Below are 21,293 nucleotides of genomic sequence, written 5' to 3'. Positions count from 1 at the left end.
CTTATTTTATAACAAGGCGCCTTTTTTTTTTTTTTTTTTTGGCCTGCTTGGATTTCTAACTAAGGTAGTTCTCTCAAATCATAGTTCCAATTTGAATATGATCTTTTCACAGTTGGCCCATTTTCCCTTCATTTGTTGTATAGATTAATTATCACCAACATGTCTGGAAGGTTAAAATCATCCCCATTTTACTGATGATAAAAGAATATTAATCTGGAATCCATAAATCCCTGGAAATCTAATCGATTTGGTATAGAAGTGACTAGAACTCTTCTTTGTATTGGAGGGTTCATAGATTTCACCGTATTCCCAAATGAGTCTATGGCCCAAAGAAAATAAAGGACCATTGTCCTGGAAGTGAACAAGTTCAGAAGTATTGGCCTCACTGATATGAAGCTTCCATATCAAATAAATGGTTGGGATATCTAAACAGACAACGGATTGCATGTCTAAATAGCACAACTGATATTAAGATTATAGCTTTATAGATGATTCACATTTAAAAATCAAAACAAAGCTTATTTCAAACTTTCTCAGATATTACAATGTTGTCTGATATTTGCAGCTTCCTATGTAGTATAATTTGATTGGCCCAGAAGCACTGAAACCTCTTGCTGAAGAAATATTTAGGCACAAAGGAACCACTGGATTTTGCCTTTATTGGTTTAAATGGCGTCTATTTTATTTTTTATTATTATTTTTAAAGATTTTATTTATTTATTTGAGACAGAGAGAATGAGAGAGAGAGAGCACATGAGAGGGGGGAGGGTCAGAGGCAGAAGCAGGCTCCCTGCCGAGCAGGGAGCCCGATGCGGGACTGGATCCCGGGACTCCAGGATCATGACCTGAGCCGAAGGCAGTCGCTTAACCAACTGAGCCACCCAGGCGCCCTAAATGGCGTCTATTTTAGAGGCTGGGTGAAACTGTATACATTCTGGAAGATCGGGGGATCTCTGCATCTGTCCATCTATCTATTAAACATTTACTGAGAACCCATCAAGAAAAATGAAAACTATTGTTCTGTTTTTTGGAGCATGAGGCTAGCAGATTTGTGGAATATGGCAGGGCCATCCAAACATATACACACCTGTGAATTCTCATGGTGGAATTCCGTAGGCACTAAACTCTCAACTGGAGTGATTTTGGGAAAAGTCACAGTTAACTTTATCAATCCATGTAATTTCTAAGAACAAAAGATCTGACTTAAAAAATAAAGTTTGAACAACACTTAGTTAAAAAGACTGGATGAGATTGGGAGGCTGTTGGGGAAAGAAGCAAAATAATAGGTTTCTGAGTAAAAGTATGAATCCTTAGTCCATTGATTTCCACAGAATAATGATAACCTTTTCGGATAATCATTGTTGATGGTTACAAAATAATGGAAGATGTATCAAAGAAATATCAAATATTCTAGCTATACCTAAACAACTGCTGCTAGTAAGACAAATCCTCCTTCCAACAATTTCTAAGTATTTCAATTTAATCATAAACCATGAGGTGTTAAAGGGGTTAATGAGGTCTCAAGTCATTGTCAACTAATTTAAGTTGTTGTCAACACATTCTAATTGTTGTGCTTCTGCCAGCTTCACCACTGGGGGTGCACAATCCCAGAGTAATTGGTTAACACACACACACACACACACACACACACACACACCCCGAGCTGCTGCTTTAGTTTGTTAGCCAAACCATTGTTGTCACCAACACGCACATGCATACAAACACACATATTTGCATGCAAAAGCTTTTAGGAACTTTCCCCTTTTTAAAAGGGCAGGGGGAAAAAATCAATAAAGTGGTAGCCTGGACAGCAGAAGGGGATGGTTGAAGCAGCATGGGTGGCTAAGCTGTATAAGAAACAGATGTAAGCTCTTTGGGACTAGGACAGGCTTTTCTCTTTACTGCCAAACCAACCAGCCAATGGAAGTCAATTAATGTCCCTACCGTCGGTCACCCACCACTTCCCTCAAAAAAGATTCTTCAGCCTGTCTGTTGAAGCCAAGAACAGACAGGGGCATCCACGCTGCTGGGGAATCTATGATTCAGGCTCACTTCACCTAAGTTGTATTCTTCAAAATGATTCATTTCATGGTCTAAATCAGCAAGGAGCTCTTTCTTGCTGTTCTGATTTTGTACATTCTACCATCAGACAAGTCTAAATTAATCTGTTGCCATTTACATTCATCTTTTTTTTTTTCTTTATTATCCTGGTCTGGGAATCCTTTTGGAGTTGATAAACGACATGGACCTGACACAAATGGGTCATTGTCCATGTGGTTACTTAATCACCCTTCAATGGAGCTAGAGGTTACAAACTTAAGGATGTGGATTGATTCAACCTCTTTGGAAAACTGTAGTTTCTCAAAAAGATAAGCAGGCATCTACCCTACAACTCAGCATTTCCACTCTTATTACCCAAGAGAAATAACAAGATATGTCTACAAAAACAATTGTACAAGCATGTTAGCTCCAAATTGGAAACAACAGAGATGTCCACCAACAAAAGAGAGGGTAATCATATTGTAGCACAGTCATACAACAGAATATTACTCAGCGACAAAAAGAGATGAACTATTGGTCCAAAATAATATGGAGAATCTCAAACACTTTAAGTTAATCAAAAGAAACTGGATATGAGAGAGTATATATTGTATGATTTATTTATATTGAGTCCATGAATGGACAAGACCAAATTACAATGAGATAGAAGTCAGAAGTCAAAAAGAAGTTGCCTCTGGCAGGGGGGTAATTGACTGGAAAGGGTCACAAAGGAAGTTTCTTGGGGCAATGGAAATCATCTCTATCTTCTTTTGAATAATGGTTATGTTTGTGAATATAACTGCCCAAACACATTGAGCTGAACACCTAAGACCGGTACCTGGTGTTATATATAGATTATACCTCAAAGTTTTTAAAAATTACAAAGGTAAGGATTTTGGAAATACAGATGATGCAACCAGAGAAGAGAGATGGAGAAAATCAGGAAATAGAGAAGATGAAGGGGAATTGTTCACACTGGCAGAGTTGATCCCATTACGGATGAGAATGTATATGGAAATATGAAGAGCTATGTAGCCAGCTACCTAACATTTTCTTGAGTGTTTACTATGTACCAAGCACTGTGCTAATCATTTTATGGCATATTATCTCATTTAATCTTCTTTTCTTTGACCCTCCCATGTACAGAACTAGAGTAGTCATATTTCTTGGTTAATAGTATATTCTTATCATTGGTCCATGCATGGCTAGTTTTATGTCTAGTTAGCTAGCTAATTAGCTAGTTATTCTCATTCAGAATATGTACTTACAAGCCGCCCAAACACAAGCTATAACACAAGCTATAACCCATTATCTAGCTATATAATCCTCTCTATGGGGGAGGATTCTCCCACCCTCCCCCCACTCAAAGTCATCATAATCCTGAAAACTGTTCATCATTCCTTTTTACATGCAATTTTATTGATGCTATGTGAATTCTTAAACATATAGATGTCTATGTTACTCAGCTTTAACTTTATGAAAAAATGTGCTATATATAATGTTTTGGTACTTACTTTTTTCACTTGATATTATATTGCTAAGAATCATCCTAATTGTTATGTGTTTCTGTGTCATTTAATCTTTATTACAACCTGTAAAATAGGTATTATTATCTGCATTTATTGAAGATGAAGTTGGGTCTCAGAGAAGTTGATTAACATGCCCAAAGACACACAGCTAGAAAATAGTAGAAGCAAGATAAAAAGCTGAAGCTCTTAACTCATATGCTGCACTGCCTTTTCCATTCTGTATTGTTTGTTATCTATGTTATATCTCTACCTCTGCCTATCCTTATTCAGATCCGCTGTTATGTGTGCATATATATATTTAAATTTATATATCTTATATAAATTTGTATATTTTAATGTCTATATCTATATCTATATAATGTCAGCAGAAAACCCAGGTTATAGAATATGAAAGAGTTAGTCAGGTCTATCTTATAGTTTATGGGTCCTTACACTCTGGTAGAGAAATGTGAACATATTCATAATTTCAAAAGTTCTAGTCCTCTAACACTCAGAATATACAAGCAGGCAAGGTCTTAGGAAAGCATGTGGAGGCAGAGCAGCGTGCCTGTGTGCACGTGTGCACAGACATGCCCATGCATTTTCTGGAGTGTGTCTTAGAACAACATCCTTATTTCATTTAGTCTCATACACTAAAAAGGCAAATGCATGGGCACTGTTTAACCAAGTCCTTGCTCCGCACCTTATAACTGTGTACCAGAGGCCGGGGAAACTGGATCACTCTCTCAGGATGCCATTATGGCCAAGCAGAGCCTCATTAAAAATCAATTCCTCGGGTCCATAAAGCCAGTTTATTTTATCTTCCTGGAGTGCCTGCTGCTAGCAGTTACACAGTTCCATTGTGAGGCAGTCTTGTCTGTTAAGAACATTGCACAAAACAGCTATTTAAAGATTTTCCATTTTTATGTTAAACTTTATAATTTTGCGGTAATTTAAGTTTACAGGGTTCACTTCTCAAGCTTCGAGTATCTTGTTACATGCATTAGAAGTAACATTGCCAGTCCTGGGGTCCCACTAATTAAATATTTGCCATTATAAACTCGATGTTGTCCAATATAAATGTGCAGACTTAATTGAGTAGCAGAGGCTCCAGAGCCAAGAAAGCCTGATTTGGTCAGTTTCTATGGTTTCTTGTACATTGCTGCTTTCCTACTATTGAGTTGTGCCTATGGCCTTCGCTGGTAATAACAGAAAAATTAGGTACGGAATTTGTTCTTTGTAGTGACTTTAATTCAAGTATCTCTAAACATCCTAGAAATCAATATGTATCGGCCAAATTTTATAAATGGGGAGTTGAAAGCACATAGAGATTTAGTGACCTGTGCAGGTCACACCCTGAATGAGCCACAGAGGTGGAAGAAATTGGAGAGGCTGCTCTGGCCCCATCTGGAATCTTTTAACTCTCTTGACCCCCTTGGGCGGGTTTAGGAGGTGGTTGATTACAAAGATCAGTGAACTTCTTGGAAGAGTACTTGGCAGTGAAACACAGAGGCTTGGATTCCTTAGATTTTAGTTATTCCAATGATGCAAGCTCAGTTTGCATTTTAGAAGAGTCTGTGTGGTTAGTGAGGAGAAGAAAGGGAAGAGAGGGTAGGATGGGCTGGGAATGGAGTAGGAAGCGGGTTAAGACACCCAGTGCTCCTTCTCCCCCACATGTTGGGGACTAAATAAGCATCTAGTCGGACCAGATCTCTACCAAACCGGTGCCCTACGGGTTCGAGAAGAGGAGAGGTACATTCTGCAGGTCCCTGATGAACCAGAGTTTGAAAGACTACTAAGACTTTTAGAAAAATTATAAATCCAGAACCCTGATGCTTCATAAAACAAGCAGGTAAGAAAGTTTTCAAACACTGGAAGGAATATAGTCTGAAATAAACCTCAATATGATCTTTTAAATCTTTTCAATGGAAAGCAGGAGGATTCTCCTCTGTTAATGAACTCTTGCAATTTTGACAACTGCATTTCTCTTCCAGAAACCATCCCTGGGACGCCATTCTCCAAGACGCCTTATGTGAAACCCTATGTCTACAAGATGGTAATCGGTGTTTGAACAACAACAACAAAAGGTAGGTGTTCAAATATGTTTACATAGATTTGCAACATTTGTTCCCCTTCCCAGAGCTTCATAAGCATAGTAACATGTTAAAGGCTCTAGAAATCCTGCAGGAAAGAAACCTTATTGTAACTTGTTTGGCCATGGACTTTGACTACACTGTAGCAAAACAACTATATACAGCATTTCCTGAAAATAGAAATAATCTACGCAAGACAATTCTACCACTGGAAAGAATCCAACAGTTTAATCCAAAGCCTCATTCCACAGAGGAGGAGGCACAGAATATTAAGTAACTTATCCAAGTCACATGCAGGGGCAGAAACTGACCGTACCCAGGACCTCCACCTCCCAATGCAGGAGTGGTCTGTGTCACCACTCTGCCACTCAAAACACCTTGAATATTTCCTACTCTGAATCATCTGTCAATTCAGAATAATTTTTGTCTGTGTTCGAAAATACAAAAGTGTTGCTACATTGCTGTTCTGTGCTAATGCTTGTCAGTGATGAGACTAGGCTGAAGGCCAGTGTCAAGAGAGAACTCCAAGATGAGAGCCCCAAGAACTTGAAAAGGGGGTGCTCAAGGATGGGGGAGGAGTTTGAAAGACTACTAAGACTTTTAGAAAAATTATAAATCCAGAATGTATGCAGTGCCAAATAGACCCTGATGCTTCATAAAACAAGCAGGTAAGAAAGTTTTCAAACACAAGGAACTTCTTTCTTTTTCTTTCTTTTTTTTTTTTTTAAGATTTTATTTATTTATTTGACAGAGAGAGACAGTGAGAGAGGGAACACAAGCAGGGGGAGTGGGAGAGGGAGAAGCAGTCTTCCCGTGGAGGAGGGAGCCCGATGCGGGGCTCGATCCCAAGACCCGGGATCATGACCTGAGCCAAAGGCAGACGCTCAATGACTGAGCCACCCAGGCGCCCCCAAACAGAAGGAACTTCTGAAGGTGCGGAAAAGGTAGAGCTCACTGAGGGGAACACTGTCGGGAGGATTGTCCACCAGCCTCCGAAGCCAGTGGCTTTCCTCAGCGCTGAGACGGGGATCCAGATAGAAGACAGGTGGAAGTATGTTCTGAAGGGCCAGAGAGGGCCAGTCTCAAAAGAATGTGCAACTAGAAACAGCTTTATATGCCTGACTTATCTGTAAACTCGCTATTCTCCATATTTGCGTGCAGTTTTGTACTACTGGAGACCTGAAAATTGGCACAAGAGTCTAGGTACATTAAAAAAAAAACCCAAAAACTAGGGTGCCTGGGTAGCTCAGTTGGTTAAGCGACTGCCTTCGGCTCAGGTCATGATCCCAGACTCCCTGCTCAGCAGGGAGTCTGCTTCTCCCTCTGACCCTCTCCCCTCTCATGCTGTTTCTCTCTCGCTCGCTCTCTAATAAATAAAGAAATAAAATCTTTTTTAAAAAATCTAAAAAAAAAAGAAAGAAAAACTGATAGGGGCGCCTGGGTGGCTCAGTCGTTAAGGGGCTCTTGATTTCAGCTCACGGCCTGATCTCAGGGTAGAGAGATGGAGCCCCACCTCAGGCTCGGCATGGAGCCTGCTTAAGATTCTCTCTCTCCCTCTGCCCCTCCCCCCTACATACCCCCTTCTTGCTCATACATGTGTGCACTCTGTCTCTCTCTCTGAAAAATAAAATTTAAAAAATCTGATATTATGAGTTTTTCAGAATTGGAGTCTAAAAAAAGAAGTAAGGAGACAGGGATGGGTGGTGGGGAACAAGAAACAATTTCTGAAGGAAAAAAACCCAAACCTGGTTCCTTAGGCAGGGTTGCTGAGGGTGGGGTTGAAGCGAATCTTTAACCAAGCTGAGTCTAAATTGACTGGGAGGCTTTTATTTGGAGCTCTCCCTTGGTAGTGTTTTATCACAGTATGGTTTTTCTTCTTGGCCAAGAAAAGAACAGAGGTGGAATGGAATTGGCTCAGTCTGAGCTCTGACAAGACAGTCACAATAATGGAAGACATCTTTTCCCTATAACTTTGAAAAACATGAAAGCAGATATTGCCTCTGAGTATATCTGATGGTCTAACTTTATTTCCTGTCAACAGAAATAAGTCTGATTTATATTTGGTCATCAAGTTCATGCACTCACATACAACTCATACTGAAAGAGCACAGAGAGATGTAATATGCAGAGCTGTGATGTATGTCTATCCAGCAAAGCTTCCTGGTCCAAAGGAGACCTCAGGGACTGGGAAAGACACTTCAGTATTCTTACTCTTCTGACACTCCATCCCCCTGTGCATCCTCCCAGTGAGCTATATCTCATGGGCTTCAGATGAGCTACATGTTGGCTTTGATCTCAGGGCCCTTCCCCTACCCTCTCTGTGGTCTGGAAGGTTGATTGGCCTGTACCCAATAATTGTCGTGGGATGCTGAAGGCTGAGGGACTGATCTATGCTGGCGGCTGGCACCTTGTTTTATTCCACTAATATTTGGGTGCATCAGGGGAGCGAGGGAATTTTTAAAATTCCATTTCCTTCTCAAAATTGATCAATGGTGCAAGCAGTGGAAATTGAGTGAATATGCCTTTTCAGTTAATGTCATCTATGTCATCTGGTTTTAAATTCAAAAGCATTCTTTCCACTGCCCTGTTATATGCTGTATAATTCATTGGATTTAAGATGCCATCCATCATAACATGTACCATTATTTTATGTACCACTAAGAAAAAAAAATGCTGCCAATTAAAATAGACCTAATAAATCCTTACATTTAAATTTTTGTCTTTTATCCCTATTAAAAGGATTCTTTTATACTTCTTTAGATAGATTTTTATTATGTATCATACCTATACAGACATAAAAAAGGAAAACATGTGTAAAATAAATTGGCTAAGGTTCTCCTACGACTTCTGTACATTCGGAGTCCAACTCTTCCAAATCCCTCTGGAGACAGAATCCTCAATGTCTACATTATTGTACACAATGCAGTGTTTGTCCCAAGACACAACACTGCAGCACAATGATAGCTACAATATGACCATCACCTGGCTGACAGTGAGTTTAAGTAACACAAACGTAAGTTGCTATGGATAGTGAGAAGCCAGGAACTTGAGACACATTCTGATTTTAGAGGTGTTAAAGTGTGTGTGTGTGTGTGTGTGTGTGTGTATAGGTGCATCTTACAATGGAAGAAATATGGTATGTTTTGGTATCAAAGCATGGTACGAGACTGACATATACAAAATTTCAAAATACTTTACAAGTATTTCTATCTCTATTTCTTAGGTTCAATATCAATCCCAGGAAAGTATGTGAAGTTTAAAATCATCCACGGTTTAATTACTGTCTCGGTATAACTAATTCATAGGATCCTAAGTGAGGATACTTATTTTGCTTTTGGAGAGACTCTAGAAGCTTTCTTCTTGAAAGACATGGCTATGGACAAGCCTGGGAGGCAATTTCATATAGTTCCTGGGAAAAGTGCCTGCCAATATTTCCCAGTCTTCCATTAAAAAAACCCCAAAAAACAAAACAAAACAAAATAAAAACAAACAAACCACCATTTCTAATATAAAAATGACATATTTATGCCTATTAGCCAAGTTCTTTGGTGAAAAAAGAATAGTAACAGTCTTTTTTATTTTTTGTGCCTAAGCTTACAACAAACTAGATGGCACGTACTTTTCCAACATTCGTGTCAAGATCTTTCCTTTAGGAGTCCCTGGGTGGCTCAGTTGGTTAAGTGCTGACTCTTGGTTTGGGCTGGTTTCCTGATCTCAGGGTGGTGAGATCAAGACCGGCATCAGGCTCTGCACTCAGCATGGAGTCTGCTTGAGATTCTCTCTCCCTCTCCCTGCCCCTCCTGCTTATGCTCTCTCTCTAAAATAATAAATAAATCTTTTTAAAAATCTTTCCTTTATGACATGCTCTAAAGTAAGCACAAATGTTTTAAGACAAAAATTTAAATCAGTAATAACCACTAGAATTAGATTTGAAGACAATATTCTATATTATTTGAATAAAAGTTAAACATGCCAGTTTCTTCTTAAATAGATTAATTGGAATGTATTAAAACTCATGGAATTATTATGCAGTTTAAGGGCATTTGTATTTTATTTAATCTCAGGAACTTTAATTTTTGAAACTAATATTTCACATGAGCATACAATCGCATAAAAGCAGATTTTTTTTTCCCCTCCCGACTTGGTTTAGGCCCAGAGGTAGTTAAATGCTGGTGATTCTATCTCCGTCCAGCGGAGGGCAGTAGTGCACACCTTTAGAAGCAGAATTCCCATTTCGGATTGGACAGGCAACCACCTGAGAAACCTTACACCAGGTTCTGTGTCTCTGGAGTCAGGCTCTGGTCACAGTCCTTGGCAGGGACAGCAGGGCCACGACCAGGTGAAGGTGGCAGAGTTGAAATCTCATCTTCCCAGTTCTGTGGAATGTGTCCCAGCCCTGGGGGGCTCTATGCAAAGGGTCTGGGACCGCAGCCCCACTGCCTGGCTGCTTGAGTTCACCTTTGGCAAGAAATGCGAGGAAATGTGGTTAAAATGTGATTCATTCCCTCCCCATGATATCTGCATTAGATTAGATTAGATTGCATTTCCTCCTGTTTTCTGCTCCGATGAAAGATAGTGAGGAGAAATGTGTAGAGTTGGGTCCTGTAGGGGCATCTTTTTATTTTTTTTAATTTTATTTATTTTGGGGGGGGCACAGGCAGGGGGAGCGGCGGGCAGAGGGAGAAGCAGGCTCCCCGCTGAGCAGAGAGCCCGATGTGGGACTCCATCCCAGGGCCCTTGGGACCATGACCTGAGCCGACGGCAGACGCTTAACTGACTGAGCCACCAGGGCGTCCCAGCAGGGGCATCTTTTTTTTTTTTTTTTTTTAAGATTTTATTTATTTATTTGACAGAGACAGAGATAGCGAGAGCAGGAACACAAGCTGTGGGAGTGGGAGAGGGAGAAGCAGGCTTCCCCCCTCCCCCAGGAAGGAGCCCGATGTGGGACTCCATCCCAGGACCCTGGGATCGTGACCTGAGCCGAAGGCAGACGCTTAACGACTGAGCCACCCAGGCGCCCGCAGGGGCATCTTCTAATCCTTCCCATCCTAGCACTGCCCAGAGCTTTGCTTCCTTCATGCAGTATTTGGACAAACTGAGAATATCAAACCCACCAGGACTCCCAGGGACTGACCAGCAGGGACACCTCTCTTCCTTTGAACTTTCAATTAAAACTCAGTGCTTTGGGCAGTAGTCCACCTAATGTCATTTTTATTATTCAATTTGAAGAAAATATTACATTAAAAAAAATTTTTCCCAAGTTCCTTAACGAGGTAACAAATGCTTAAGAATAACTTATTCTAACCCTTGAGTATAGAAGCACTGGAAACACCACAGAAAGCAACAGAATCTAGATGTGTTGTGCACATATCGTCTTAGAACGCCTGCCACAGCTTGTCATTAGTACAGGGTAGATTGCTCAGGCTGTTATTATTTGTTTCCAGACTATATTACATGCACAATTTCAGAAACAATAGCAAAATGGACACCAGGGTATCCAACCCCCACGTTTAAGAACAACATTACCAGTAGCTTTGACTGCCCTGTTTGCCCCTCCCTGCTTCCATTCGCTTCCTAGCTCTAGAAGCGGGAAACACTCTCCTGGATTATAATAATCATTTCCATGCTTTTCTTCATTGTCTGACTCTCTCTCTATTCTGTCCCATTGATCTAGCTGTCTGTCCCTGCACTAAAATCACCTGTGTCAATTCTTGAAGCTTTGTAGTAAGTCTTCATTTTGGTGAGTCAAGCAGTAACCCCCCCTACCTTCTCACTCCCCCACTCCCGTTCTTCATTTTCAGGGGTTTCTTGACTATTCTTGTTTCTTCATGAGTTTTAATATTCATAATTAATCATTATTAATAAAAAACCAAAAGAAAAATAGAGGATGAGATGTTGAGTTCCTTAGTGGATAGCCTCTCAGTCTGATGAGCTGACTCTCCATACTGTCTGTGCTGCCTGAGGCTGGTGACTTAACCTCTCTGAACCTCTGCTCTCTCATCAGTGACATATGGATGATGATAGTATCTATTTCATAGGATTGTGTCCCTCTTGACTTTGAATATCTAGGGAGCTTCTGAAGTCACACTGACCTCAGCTAGACTGCTGGCTGTCTCCCACCAAACTGTGTAGCCCTGAACTAGTTTATTTTTCCAGAACTCTGTTTCTACATTTGCGAAGTGGGGGTCATCAGGGTTGCTGTAAAGATTAAATGAGAAAACCCAGTGAAATGACTTAGCGTGTTGTCTGGTATACTGTAAGTACTTACCAATCTCATTTAAGCATTTTAACTAGACTTAATTTTAAGAGTGAATTGCGTCTTAATGCTAAAAACTCCCTCTGTACCCTCACTTCTGAGTGAGGACTTGCCTGGAAATCACTGGAGGAGAGCGCCGATAGTTTGTAAACCCTTCTCTTGCGCTCAGGCAGCTTTTCTTTGTTTTCATCTTTTTGAGGTATGGTGTGCTGAGGAGGAGAGACTGTTCCTGATTCAGGGCCAAGCTCGCCTTCCTAGGTCCTGCCTCTGGTTTCACAGCCTGCTTCATCGGCTTAGGGCTGACAATGCAAAGCTGTCCCTTAACTTGTTTTCCAGAATCAGAGGAAAGTTTATAATAACAAAATTTTATAGCTCCTGCCCGGTAACATATATTACTTTAAAAAAATAAAAATACCTTTCCCTTATCATGCATTATTCTTTTACACATACAATTTTCCTGACGTATTGAAGTAATATTCCACGGTTTGCTATGACTTGGAAGTTTATGGCCCTTCTGTGGCAGATCAGACTAAACATAATTCATTCATAGCTACTTAGTGCTCAGGGAAATAAACCCCTGAACTTAAATAACTATGGTGTGACCTCTGTAAAATATTATTTATGGTTTTAAAACTACTATTATGTAGATATCAAGATGTGCCAAACGTTATAAACCAAACATGAGCTGGCAAATGGGACAACTACAGTTCCATTTATTTTTGCTTTCCTTTCTGGATATTTCTCTACAAATGCTATTTTCATTTAAATGGATTCTGGGGGTAATTACCTGGCAGAGGAAAGCAATGTTCATTTACATTTTATTATAGAATACTACAGTAAGTAAAACATTCTCCTCCATAAAGAAGCACTGCAAAAATGTAAACATTCCATTAACTTACTCAGTTTAACAGGAAAGACGTTGATTACTTTTGGGTACAAAGTAACTGTTCTCACTATCAAGGGACTAAGGTAACCCATCTGCTATTCATTGTTATAAATTAGTTTATGGAGGAGGACTGCTTGCACATTTAAGTCATCCAAATGGGAACTCTAAGCTTAGCATGTTTGTGGTGTTAGGAATATATGCGTATTCCCAGCACTCCTTACTTCAAATTTTCAAAATGTTGAGGGTGTTGTGTCCACATCTCATTTGTTTCCTCAATTATTTTGAGGAATATTTGAGGAATATTCCTCAACTAGATTGGAGAAGATTATATGTTCAGTGGCAGTAAAGTAATGGAATCATTGGTTTCCTCATCATCATTCAACAAATATTTGAAGACCCACCATGTGCTGGTCACTCAACTTGGCACCGGCAATAATAAAGATAAGTGAGAAAACAAAGTCTCAGCCAGCCAAGAACTAACAGTCTGAATATGGAGATAGATAAGCAAATAAGCACTTTCTAGGCAACACTGTAAGTGCTCTGAGAGATGAATAAGGACAAAGGGAAGAGTAGGCTGGAGGCAGGGAGTAGAGGAGGCATGGAGAACTTGCAGAGGACTTCACAGAGGACAGAGGACACAGCATAGTGTTGAGGACAAGTGGAGAGATTTAGGTGGTCAGGTAGACAAGCAAGACTGGCCTGGGCAAAGACATGAGGGGATGTTGGGTTTAGGACTCTTAGAATCATTCAATATGCCTGGAATTTGGTGGGGCCTTGAGGAAAAAGGGATAAAGATTTAGAATGAGGCCAACCATGAAGGCCCTGTAGACCGTGCTAAAGAATTGAGACTCCCCCTCACCCCCAGAGGCTGTGCATGGACATGAGAGATTTTTAAGCTGAGGGGAACGGGATGAGATTTATGTTTTGGCTAGCTCGTTGTGGCTGAGATGTGGAGAATAAACTTTTAGAGAGTTCTGGGGAAAAAAAAAAGAGCAAAATAGAAAGGAATATGAGAAAGGAATATATTTCCTCCTCGTCAGTCTTGATGACTTTCTAAAAGCTCATGCATTTTGGTGGGTAAGATTAATGAGACCACATAGTGTTAAGCACCTTGGACTTTCAGAACAAAGGCCTTTTAGAAGAACAAAGTATCATTATTAATGACACATCATTTACAGTTTTCATCAGTAATGTAAAGTTGCAGCCACTCTAATGGGAAGTTAGTTAAGAGCTCAATGTGGAGGGCAAGGCTATTAACAAATGTTCTTGACAGTAATACCTTTCACTTCTAAGGAAAAAGATAAATCACACTCAAACTGATCAAAAAGACAAGCTGAGGGGTTCAGAAGGAGGTGAGCCATTGCTTACTGAATTTCTCAAAAGCCTCGTGGCCCATGAGCCCGCTGGTAAGCTCTGCCCTCTGTGATGGGCTCCCTTTGCTGCCAGCCCCCTCCCTAACTTCTGGACACCTTGCTGGCTCAGAAAAATGTCTCAGGCTCTAAACCTCATCTTTCCCTCTTACTCCCCCTCTCCTGTCTCTGCGTCCACAGATAGTCTCTCCTGGGTTTCATCACCTCCAAGATTTTTCTCTGTCTATGATGAGCTGCTTGGCCAAGTACACGCTATAAGGAATGCAGCCTGCTGCACTGACTTCATCTACATGGTGGGAATCATAGCGCCAGGTGGCAAACCAGTGGGGAAGCGGTTTTTTCCTGATTACGTGTTGTTAGTCTTATCAGGGCAATGATGTGGGATGGCTGTATACATAGAGTCAATGCTGTTAGCAAGTTTTGCAAATTCTTTTTTTTTTTAAATCTCTCTCTGTCTCTTTTTTAAGATTGTATTTATTTATTTGACAGTGAGAGAGAGAGCACACAAGCAGGGAGAATGGCAGGCAGAGGGAGAGGGAGAAGCAGGCTCCCCTCTGAGCAAGAAGCCCGATGTGGGGCTCTATCCCAGGACCCTGGGATCATGACCTGAGCTGAAGGCAGATGCTTAACCGACTGAGCCACCCAGGCGTCCCAGGTTTTGCAAATTCTTTATACAAAATGCTGCTCTCATGTAAGATCTCTTCAGGAAGGTAGTGTATTTTTCAGTGAGATTCATTAAGGCCTTCTTAATGACATTTTAAAAACTACTGTTTTTGTTGGAGAGGAATTAAGAGAAATTCCACTGGGGGAAAAAAGTTGAAGGTTTTTACTTTGTCATCTAAAAATAAGTCAGCTATGTTTTAGCTACAGAAAAAAAAACTGGGATGCAAAAAAAAAAAAAAAAGTGCCTGAGAAAAAAAAGAGGGAATTTACTATTATTTATTTATTTATTTTTAAGATTTTATTTATTTATTTGAGAGAGAGAGAATGAGAGACAGCACGAGAGGGAAGAGGGCAGAGGGAGAAGCAGACCCCCTGCCGAGCAGGGAGCCCGATGCGGGACTCGATCCCGGGACTCCAGGATCATGACCTGAGCCGAAGGCAGTCGCTTAACCAACTGAGCCACCCAGGCGCCCGGGAATTTACTATTATTATAGTCAGTGATCACTTATATCCAAGAGCATATAAGGAATATAAGGAATTGATTACATTGCAGCTCTACCAATAACTTACTTTGAGAACTTGCTCAAAGTTGTTGAGATCTTCAATGACAAGAAGAGACGACCGGATTTAAAGTGAGGCAGAAAGGGTTGTGGTTGTACATTGCGAAGATGTGTTTGTTACTAACAGAAATTCCAGACCATTATTCTGTCTCTGATTTTTAATGATTGCATAGTTAGTAAATTGTTTGTTTAGTTGATTTGATCCTGGAGATACCTGGAGTCTTTTCTTGTTATTGTTTTGGGAGTTTCCCACTGACCACGTTTGTTTCTCTTTTGTTTGTGGTTTAGTTTACAAGGTAGATCAAAGCACATTTCCAGCCCAGTTGTTGAGGTTCAATCTTTTCTGTCTCATTCCAGAAGACACAGCTCTAGCTAGGGGCATTCACTAGGCAACATGAAAATTTAAGCCCAGCTGGAATCCTGAGATATCAAACAAAATGCTACAGCACAGGGATCATCACAGGAAAATGCTTTATATTTTTGTTTGTAAAGTTTTTGAGGCTTTGTAGTTCAAAAAACCCAACAAATAATTGCAATTTAGAATTTGAGTAAAATGCAGAAATGGAGAAGATTGCTATAATCATATTCTTTAATAAATTTTCATACTATTTATTAAATTGACCACATTTTACCAAATTCAAGTAATAGTTGAAGATCATCTAATTCATATTACGTTGACAATGTCCATGTAAGTTCAAATTCTGTTTTAGGAAGTTAACACTGAAAAGACTGAGTTCACTCTGAGCCTTATTTTGAAAGATGATTTTCTTGCTGCAATAAAAACCTGCTAATAACAAATGAACAAAGTGGTTGGTACCATTTGTGCCTTTAAGATCATAGTTCAAAAGAATTAAGCAAACATGATAACAAAGGTAAGACAAATATAACCTTTATTCTCTTTCAAAAGCCCAGAGAATAGGGCCTGGAACCACATTCATTGATTTAATCAGAATACCTTAAATTTTGTAGTCTCATTAAAAATTTTATAGCAATGGACCAAATATTGTAAAAATGATAGCAAAATACATGGTTGCTCCCAGCCACACAATAAAAAAGTAGTAAATTCTCTTATCCAACATAAAGAAAGCTAGGCTAGTGAGCTGCTTGACCAAACATTCATAATAAATAAAAATGATCCTATATACATATAATCAGATTTTCATAGCCTAAAATCACAACATGCAATCTGACAAAATTGTGTCACACTCAGGAACTGGGAAGCCAACACACTAGAATGACCAAAATATTTTTTGGTTTCTGTAAAATAGTGGGGCAGAATATTAACTCACAACCACTCCAGAAGGTTGGAGACAGATGGCAGTGAACATGCATGCTGTCCGTCAATTATTAATTTTCAAAGAACTAGAATAGAGTATAACATTAATGTAAATTATTCAATACAATTCAATATTCTTTGGCTACGAAAAAAAATATGTCAAAGTCTTGTACTACCTTACAGGCATGAGCAAAAACAGTAGTAACTGGAAAGCAGCTATAAAAGAGAGCGGGTACTGGGTGATTCGGACAGAATACCAAATAATTGTTTACTTTCAGGAAATAAACTGGTTAAGATGATATCACTAAGGATTTTTTGTTTTTACTTTGCCATAAAAAGAAGGTGATTTTTAAAAAATCTATTGCTTAGGAATAAGTCAATCAGAGAAAGACAAATACCATATGATTTCATTCATATGTGGAATTTAAGAAACAAAACAGATGAACATAGGGGAAGGGAAGGAAAAATAAAATAAGATGAAAACTGAGAGGGAGGCAAACTGTAAGAGATGTTGAACTCTAGGAAACAAACTGAGGGTTGCTGGAGGGGAGGGGTAAGGGATGGGGAAATTGGGTGATGGGCATTAAGGAGTGCACTTGATGGAATGAGCACTGGGTGTTATATGCAACTGATGAATCACCAAATTCTACCTCTGAAACTACCAAAAAAATCTATTGCTTAGAATAACTTTATATACAGTAGGGTAATTTTAGAGTAGTCAGACTTTAAGATTATCTTGAAGTTTTCAAATAATTCTTAAGATTCTAGATAACATGTATGACTATGTTCCTTAGCATTCATTTAAAACAATTACTAGAAATAAGCATGCTTCATTTGAGAACATAGATTAAAAAGTTTTCTCTTAGACTCCAGGGAAAAATGTATGCATGAAGGAAAACTTTTTTTTCTAAGCATAAAAAATAATTTAGATGACAAAGAGGGCTGAGTCAGGAGTCAGGAGACACAGATATGACTTCAGGGAAATCATTTTCCCCTCTAAGACCCCTTCCATCTATCTGATTCTGAAGTTAAAACACTCACTCCAAGCTGTGCAAAGTGACCTGGCATTTTCAAGTTTCTATACAGTACTTGGCAAACTGTTTTTTTTTTTTTTTCACTTTAACCCTCCAATATTAAGTACATTGATACAAACTCTGTCCTGCAAATCAGTATGCCAGATTTCTAGAGATAGCAAGTTTTTCCCCCCACTCATTCCACAAATTATGGAGCGCTTTCTATGTTGAAGGCAGGATGCTGGCCAAGACTTGCAATATTATGACTGTGTCACTGCCCCTGGGAACAAATGACTACCTGAAAAGCTGGATGCAGGTCACTGCTTCAGGCCCAACCTCAGACACATGAGGAAACAGGGAAACATACAGTGTTCTACTTGCTCCCTGGTTCAGGACGGTGATTCCCGAATCTGAGGGAATACAGGAGGAAATCTCCAGACAGGCTTGTTAAAACACAGCTTCCGACATCTCACTCCAGCCTTAGTGTGTCAGAAATGGGTCTGGTGTCTCCAATCTGCCCACATTTTTTAACAAGTATACTCTCTCCCACCCCTCTACACCTCTGCAAGTTATTTGTGGGCTTCACTCTCTCCCTCAACACCCCCTCCCCTACCCCCCAAAGAAAGCCAGGGTGTTGTCGTGATAAAAGTTAGAGTCACAGTCAGGAGCCAATGAAGAGCTGCGTGACCTTGAATGAGTTATTTAACGTCCCTAGGTCTCAGTCTTCATCAGATAGAAGTTGAACAGGAATCTCTACTGTCTCTTCCACACTCAAATGCCGCGGACTTTAAGAACCCAACATGTCAACTCGGTAAATCGTGAAGATGGGGAGAATGTACAGGGATGTCTCATTCTGCAGTCCAAACACCCCAGCAAGGCTCTGGTAGCCCCCAGTTGAGTGTAATTCTTCCGTCTGGTCCAGGCATCGCAACAGGAGGAAAAGTGAGGCAAGGCTGGAACTGGAATTGGAATTGATGGGCAGAAGCCTAAGAAGCTTGCAGGCGAGTTCTGGCAAATAGCCGGAAGGCTACTTTGAAAGCAGGAATCACTCCTCGTCCTCGTCCTCGTCGTTCTGGTCCTGGTAGCGAATGTAGACGCCCAGCATGACAAAGCCCATGAGGATGCAGAGCGAGCCGACGACCAGGTAGGCGATGCCTAGGAAGGGGTTCTTGCCGCCCATCCACGAGATGTTGCTGAAGACGATGAGCTTGTGGCCGCCGAAGGCGCGCACCGGGTAGTTGTAGGTGATGTTGACGAGGTAGGCGCCGCGCGGCAGGCCGCTCGAGTAGTTGCCCTGGCGGATGCGCGCGTACAGCTTGCGGAACGTGGGCAGCGCCGCCGTGCGCATCCACACCACGAAGTCCTGGTTGATGAAGCCGGTGTTGTTCGGATCGGGGCTCAGCTCGTAGACCGGCCGGCGCCAGTTGGGCGGCGGCGCGGTGCCTTGGAAGGCCAGCGCCAGGCTGCCGTTCACCAGCGGCGGGTTGCGGAACTTGACGTGGCAGTCGGTCCACCAGGCGATGCCGGTGCGGTCGAGCGGCACCTCGACGTACGGCCCTCCGGGCTGGCGCTGGTGCCACAGCGAAAAGGAGTCGTTGAAGAGGCTGTTGGCGATGGCGCCGCAGGGCGCGATGGGCAGGCCGGAGGCGCGGCGCTGGTAGGGGGCGCACTCGTTGGCCGGGTGGCGCAGCGCGCTCGGCAGCCCGCTCAGCTGCGTGTCGTCGCGGGACACGCTGTAGCGCCGGTTGTTCTGGTAGAAGTTGGTCAGCTCGTAGTAGAGGTACACGGGGCCCGGGAAGAGCTCTGGCAGCGAGAAGTACCAAGAGCACGAGCAGCGGAGCGGCGGCGCGCGGTCCTGGTCGGCCAGGGCGCACGCCGAGCAGTTGCCGGTGCCCGGGTTGCCCGTGTAGTCGTACTCGAGCTCCTTGATGCCGTTGGAGGAGTAGAAGAGGCCCAGGCCCAGGCCGATGAAGGCCAGGCCGGCGCAGAAGAAGAGCGGCAGCGCGATGCTGGCCGACAGCAGCGGCTGCCAGGCGGGAAGGCGCTGCTGCGTGAACGCCGTGTTGTCGGGCTGGTGGGCGCCCCGGGCCGTGGCGCTCCAGGTCATGGCGGCCGCGCCGGGTCGGACGGGGGACGGGAGTGGCACTCACAAGCGGCCAGCCGGGGGCTGCTCCCGGCTCAGCTTTCCGCCGGCTCAGGTGAGTTTGGGGGCTGGCCCCGCCTCCGGCCCCCCGCACAGGTGAGTCTTAGTGTTCTCCGTGCGGTGACCTGATCCCCTCAGTTCCGCCTCTGCCCAGGTGAGCCGGGCCGGCTCCGCCCCTGCTGGTAATCGGCAGCGGCGCCCCGCCTCTTCGGAGGTGAGCGGGGCGGGCGTTGGTTTCCTCACCTGGCCGGCGCAGGGCTCGCGTTTCCTCCCCACCTGGGTGGGTCCGGCAGCCCGCTCCTCCTCCCCGAGGTGAGTGGCGGCCCCAGGCTGCCTCTGAGTGGCCCGTGCCTTGCTCAGGTACCACCTTAGCTTCCGCCTTCCAAGTGAGTAGAGTGCCTGGGCCAGACTTTCCTGAGATCGGAGGAGCTGCAACCTCCAGCACAAAGTTCGCTGAGAGATTATTAGCGTGGCTACTGGAGACTTGAAGATTTCAGGTTATTAATCCTCTTTTATCTGGGGGTGGGGGAGTGACTCTAGACCCTCTTGTCTTTGTAGGTTAATTTATGGACCCTCTTTCAGTCAACTTCTAACCACAAATTGTAATGCCGAGAGATTACACTGTGGCAAATCTGTTATTCATTCAAGGCCTGCATTCAAATTCTAGCATATGTTTAAAAAGAAGAATGATTTTCCCGCCAGGTGCACTAATCTGGGTGCAAAGCTAAGAAAAGTAGAAAGTTCTATAAAAATAAAGTGAGTCTTTAAAAAAGAGAATCAAAGACTACGTGAGGTTCAGAGCCTTTAAATATCTCTCTAGCTGCTGGGAAAACCACACAAGGGTAAAAATGCACTGGACTACCTGTGATTTCCTTTTCTTTTCAGATTCTTTGCCTGAGTGAAGAAAGGCCTAATCCAAGGTCCTCAAAGACCTACCTGCTATCCACAGTCAAGGACTTTGGGAATGATTTGCCTAGGGAGGTGAACTACAAGGATTTACAGGACTTATTTTAAAGAGAACCCAAATTAGCTCTGGCTTTTATGTAGCATATACACAGGGGGCTATCAGGCCATTTCAGCTTTGTGCTAAATTCTCCCTAGGTATTTAGGGGTTCCTGCCTCTCCTCCAGCTCATAAAATGCAAATAACTTAAATATTTTCTGTATTACACCTTGCACCTAGAATAATAGATTGCATTCAGGAGTTGTTCAAAACCCATTGAAATTTGGAAAGTTAAAATTCTTGCAAAATTGAACAGGAATTTTTAAAATCATCTCCCAAGTGTTCACCCCTATGGTAAGTACTGTAGAAGACAGAAGAGAATTAGACTAAAATGGACCCTTGACCTCAAAGCATTTGCAGTCTGATAGGGGATATATATTACTTCGAAGTAAGAAAGAATCAAAATAGCCAATAGACAGCATATAGTCAAGTACCAAATTGCACTTTACAAGAATGATATTAAAAATTAAAAAGTAATATTAT

At 42.0% G+C, this 21,293-nt stretch overlaps 1 protein-coding gene across 1 annotated transcript; it reads right to left on the bottom strand.

The window, feature by feature from the left end:
- Window positions 1-17,275: 17,275 nt before the first annotated feature.
- TMEM30B (transmembrane protein 30B) lies at window positions 17,276-20,002 on the bottom strand. Its single transcript, XM_021701472.2, has one exon. It carries the CDS (start codon window positions 19,770-19,772, stop codon window positions 18,711-18,713), a length of 1,062 nt encoding a protein of 353 aa, XP_021557147.1. The 5' UTR covers window positions 19,773-20,002; the 3' UTR covers window positions 17,276-18,710.
- Window positions 20,003-21,293: the final 1,291 nt, after the last annotated feature.

The sequence above is a fragment of the Neomonachus schauinslandi genome, chromosome 9 (assembly GCF_002201575.2).
Source record: "Neomonachus schauinslandi chromosome 9, ASM220157v2, whole genome shotgun sequence".
Lineage (NCBI taxonomy): Eukaryota > Metazoa > Chordata > Mammalia > Carnivora > Phocidae > Neomonachus > Neomonachus schauinslandi.
The sequence above is the reverse complement of the archived record's forward strand: the minus strand, read 5'-3'. Positions and strand labels throughout refer to the sequence as shown.

Coding starts and splice junctions, on each gene's coding strand:
- TMEM30B (XM_021701472.2), bottom strand. CDS start 19,772: ATGACCTGGAGCGCCACGGCCCGGGGCGCCCACCAGCCCGACAACACG.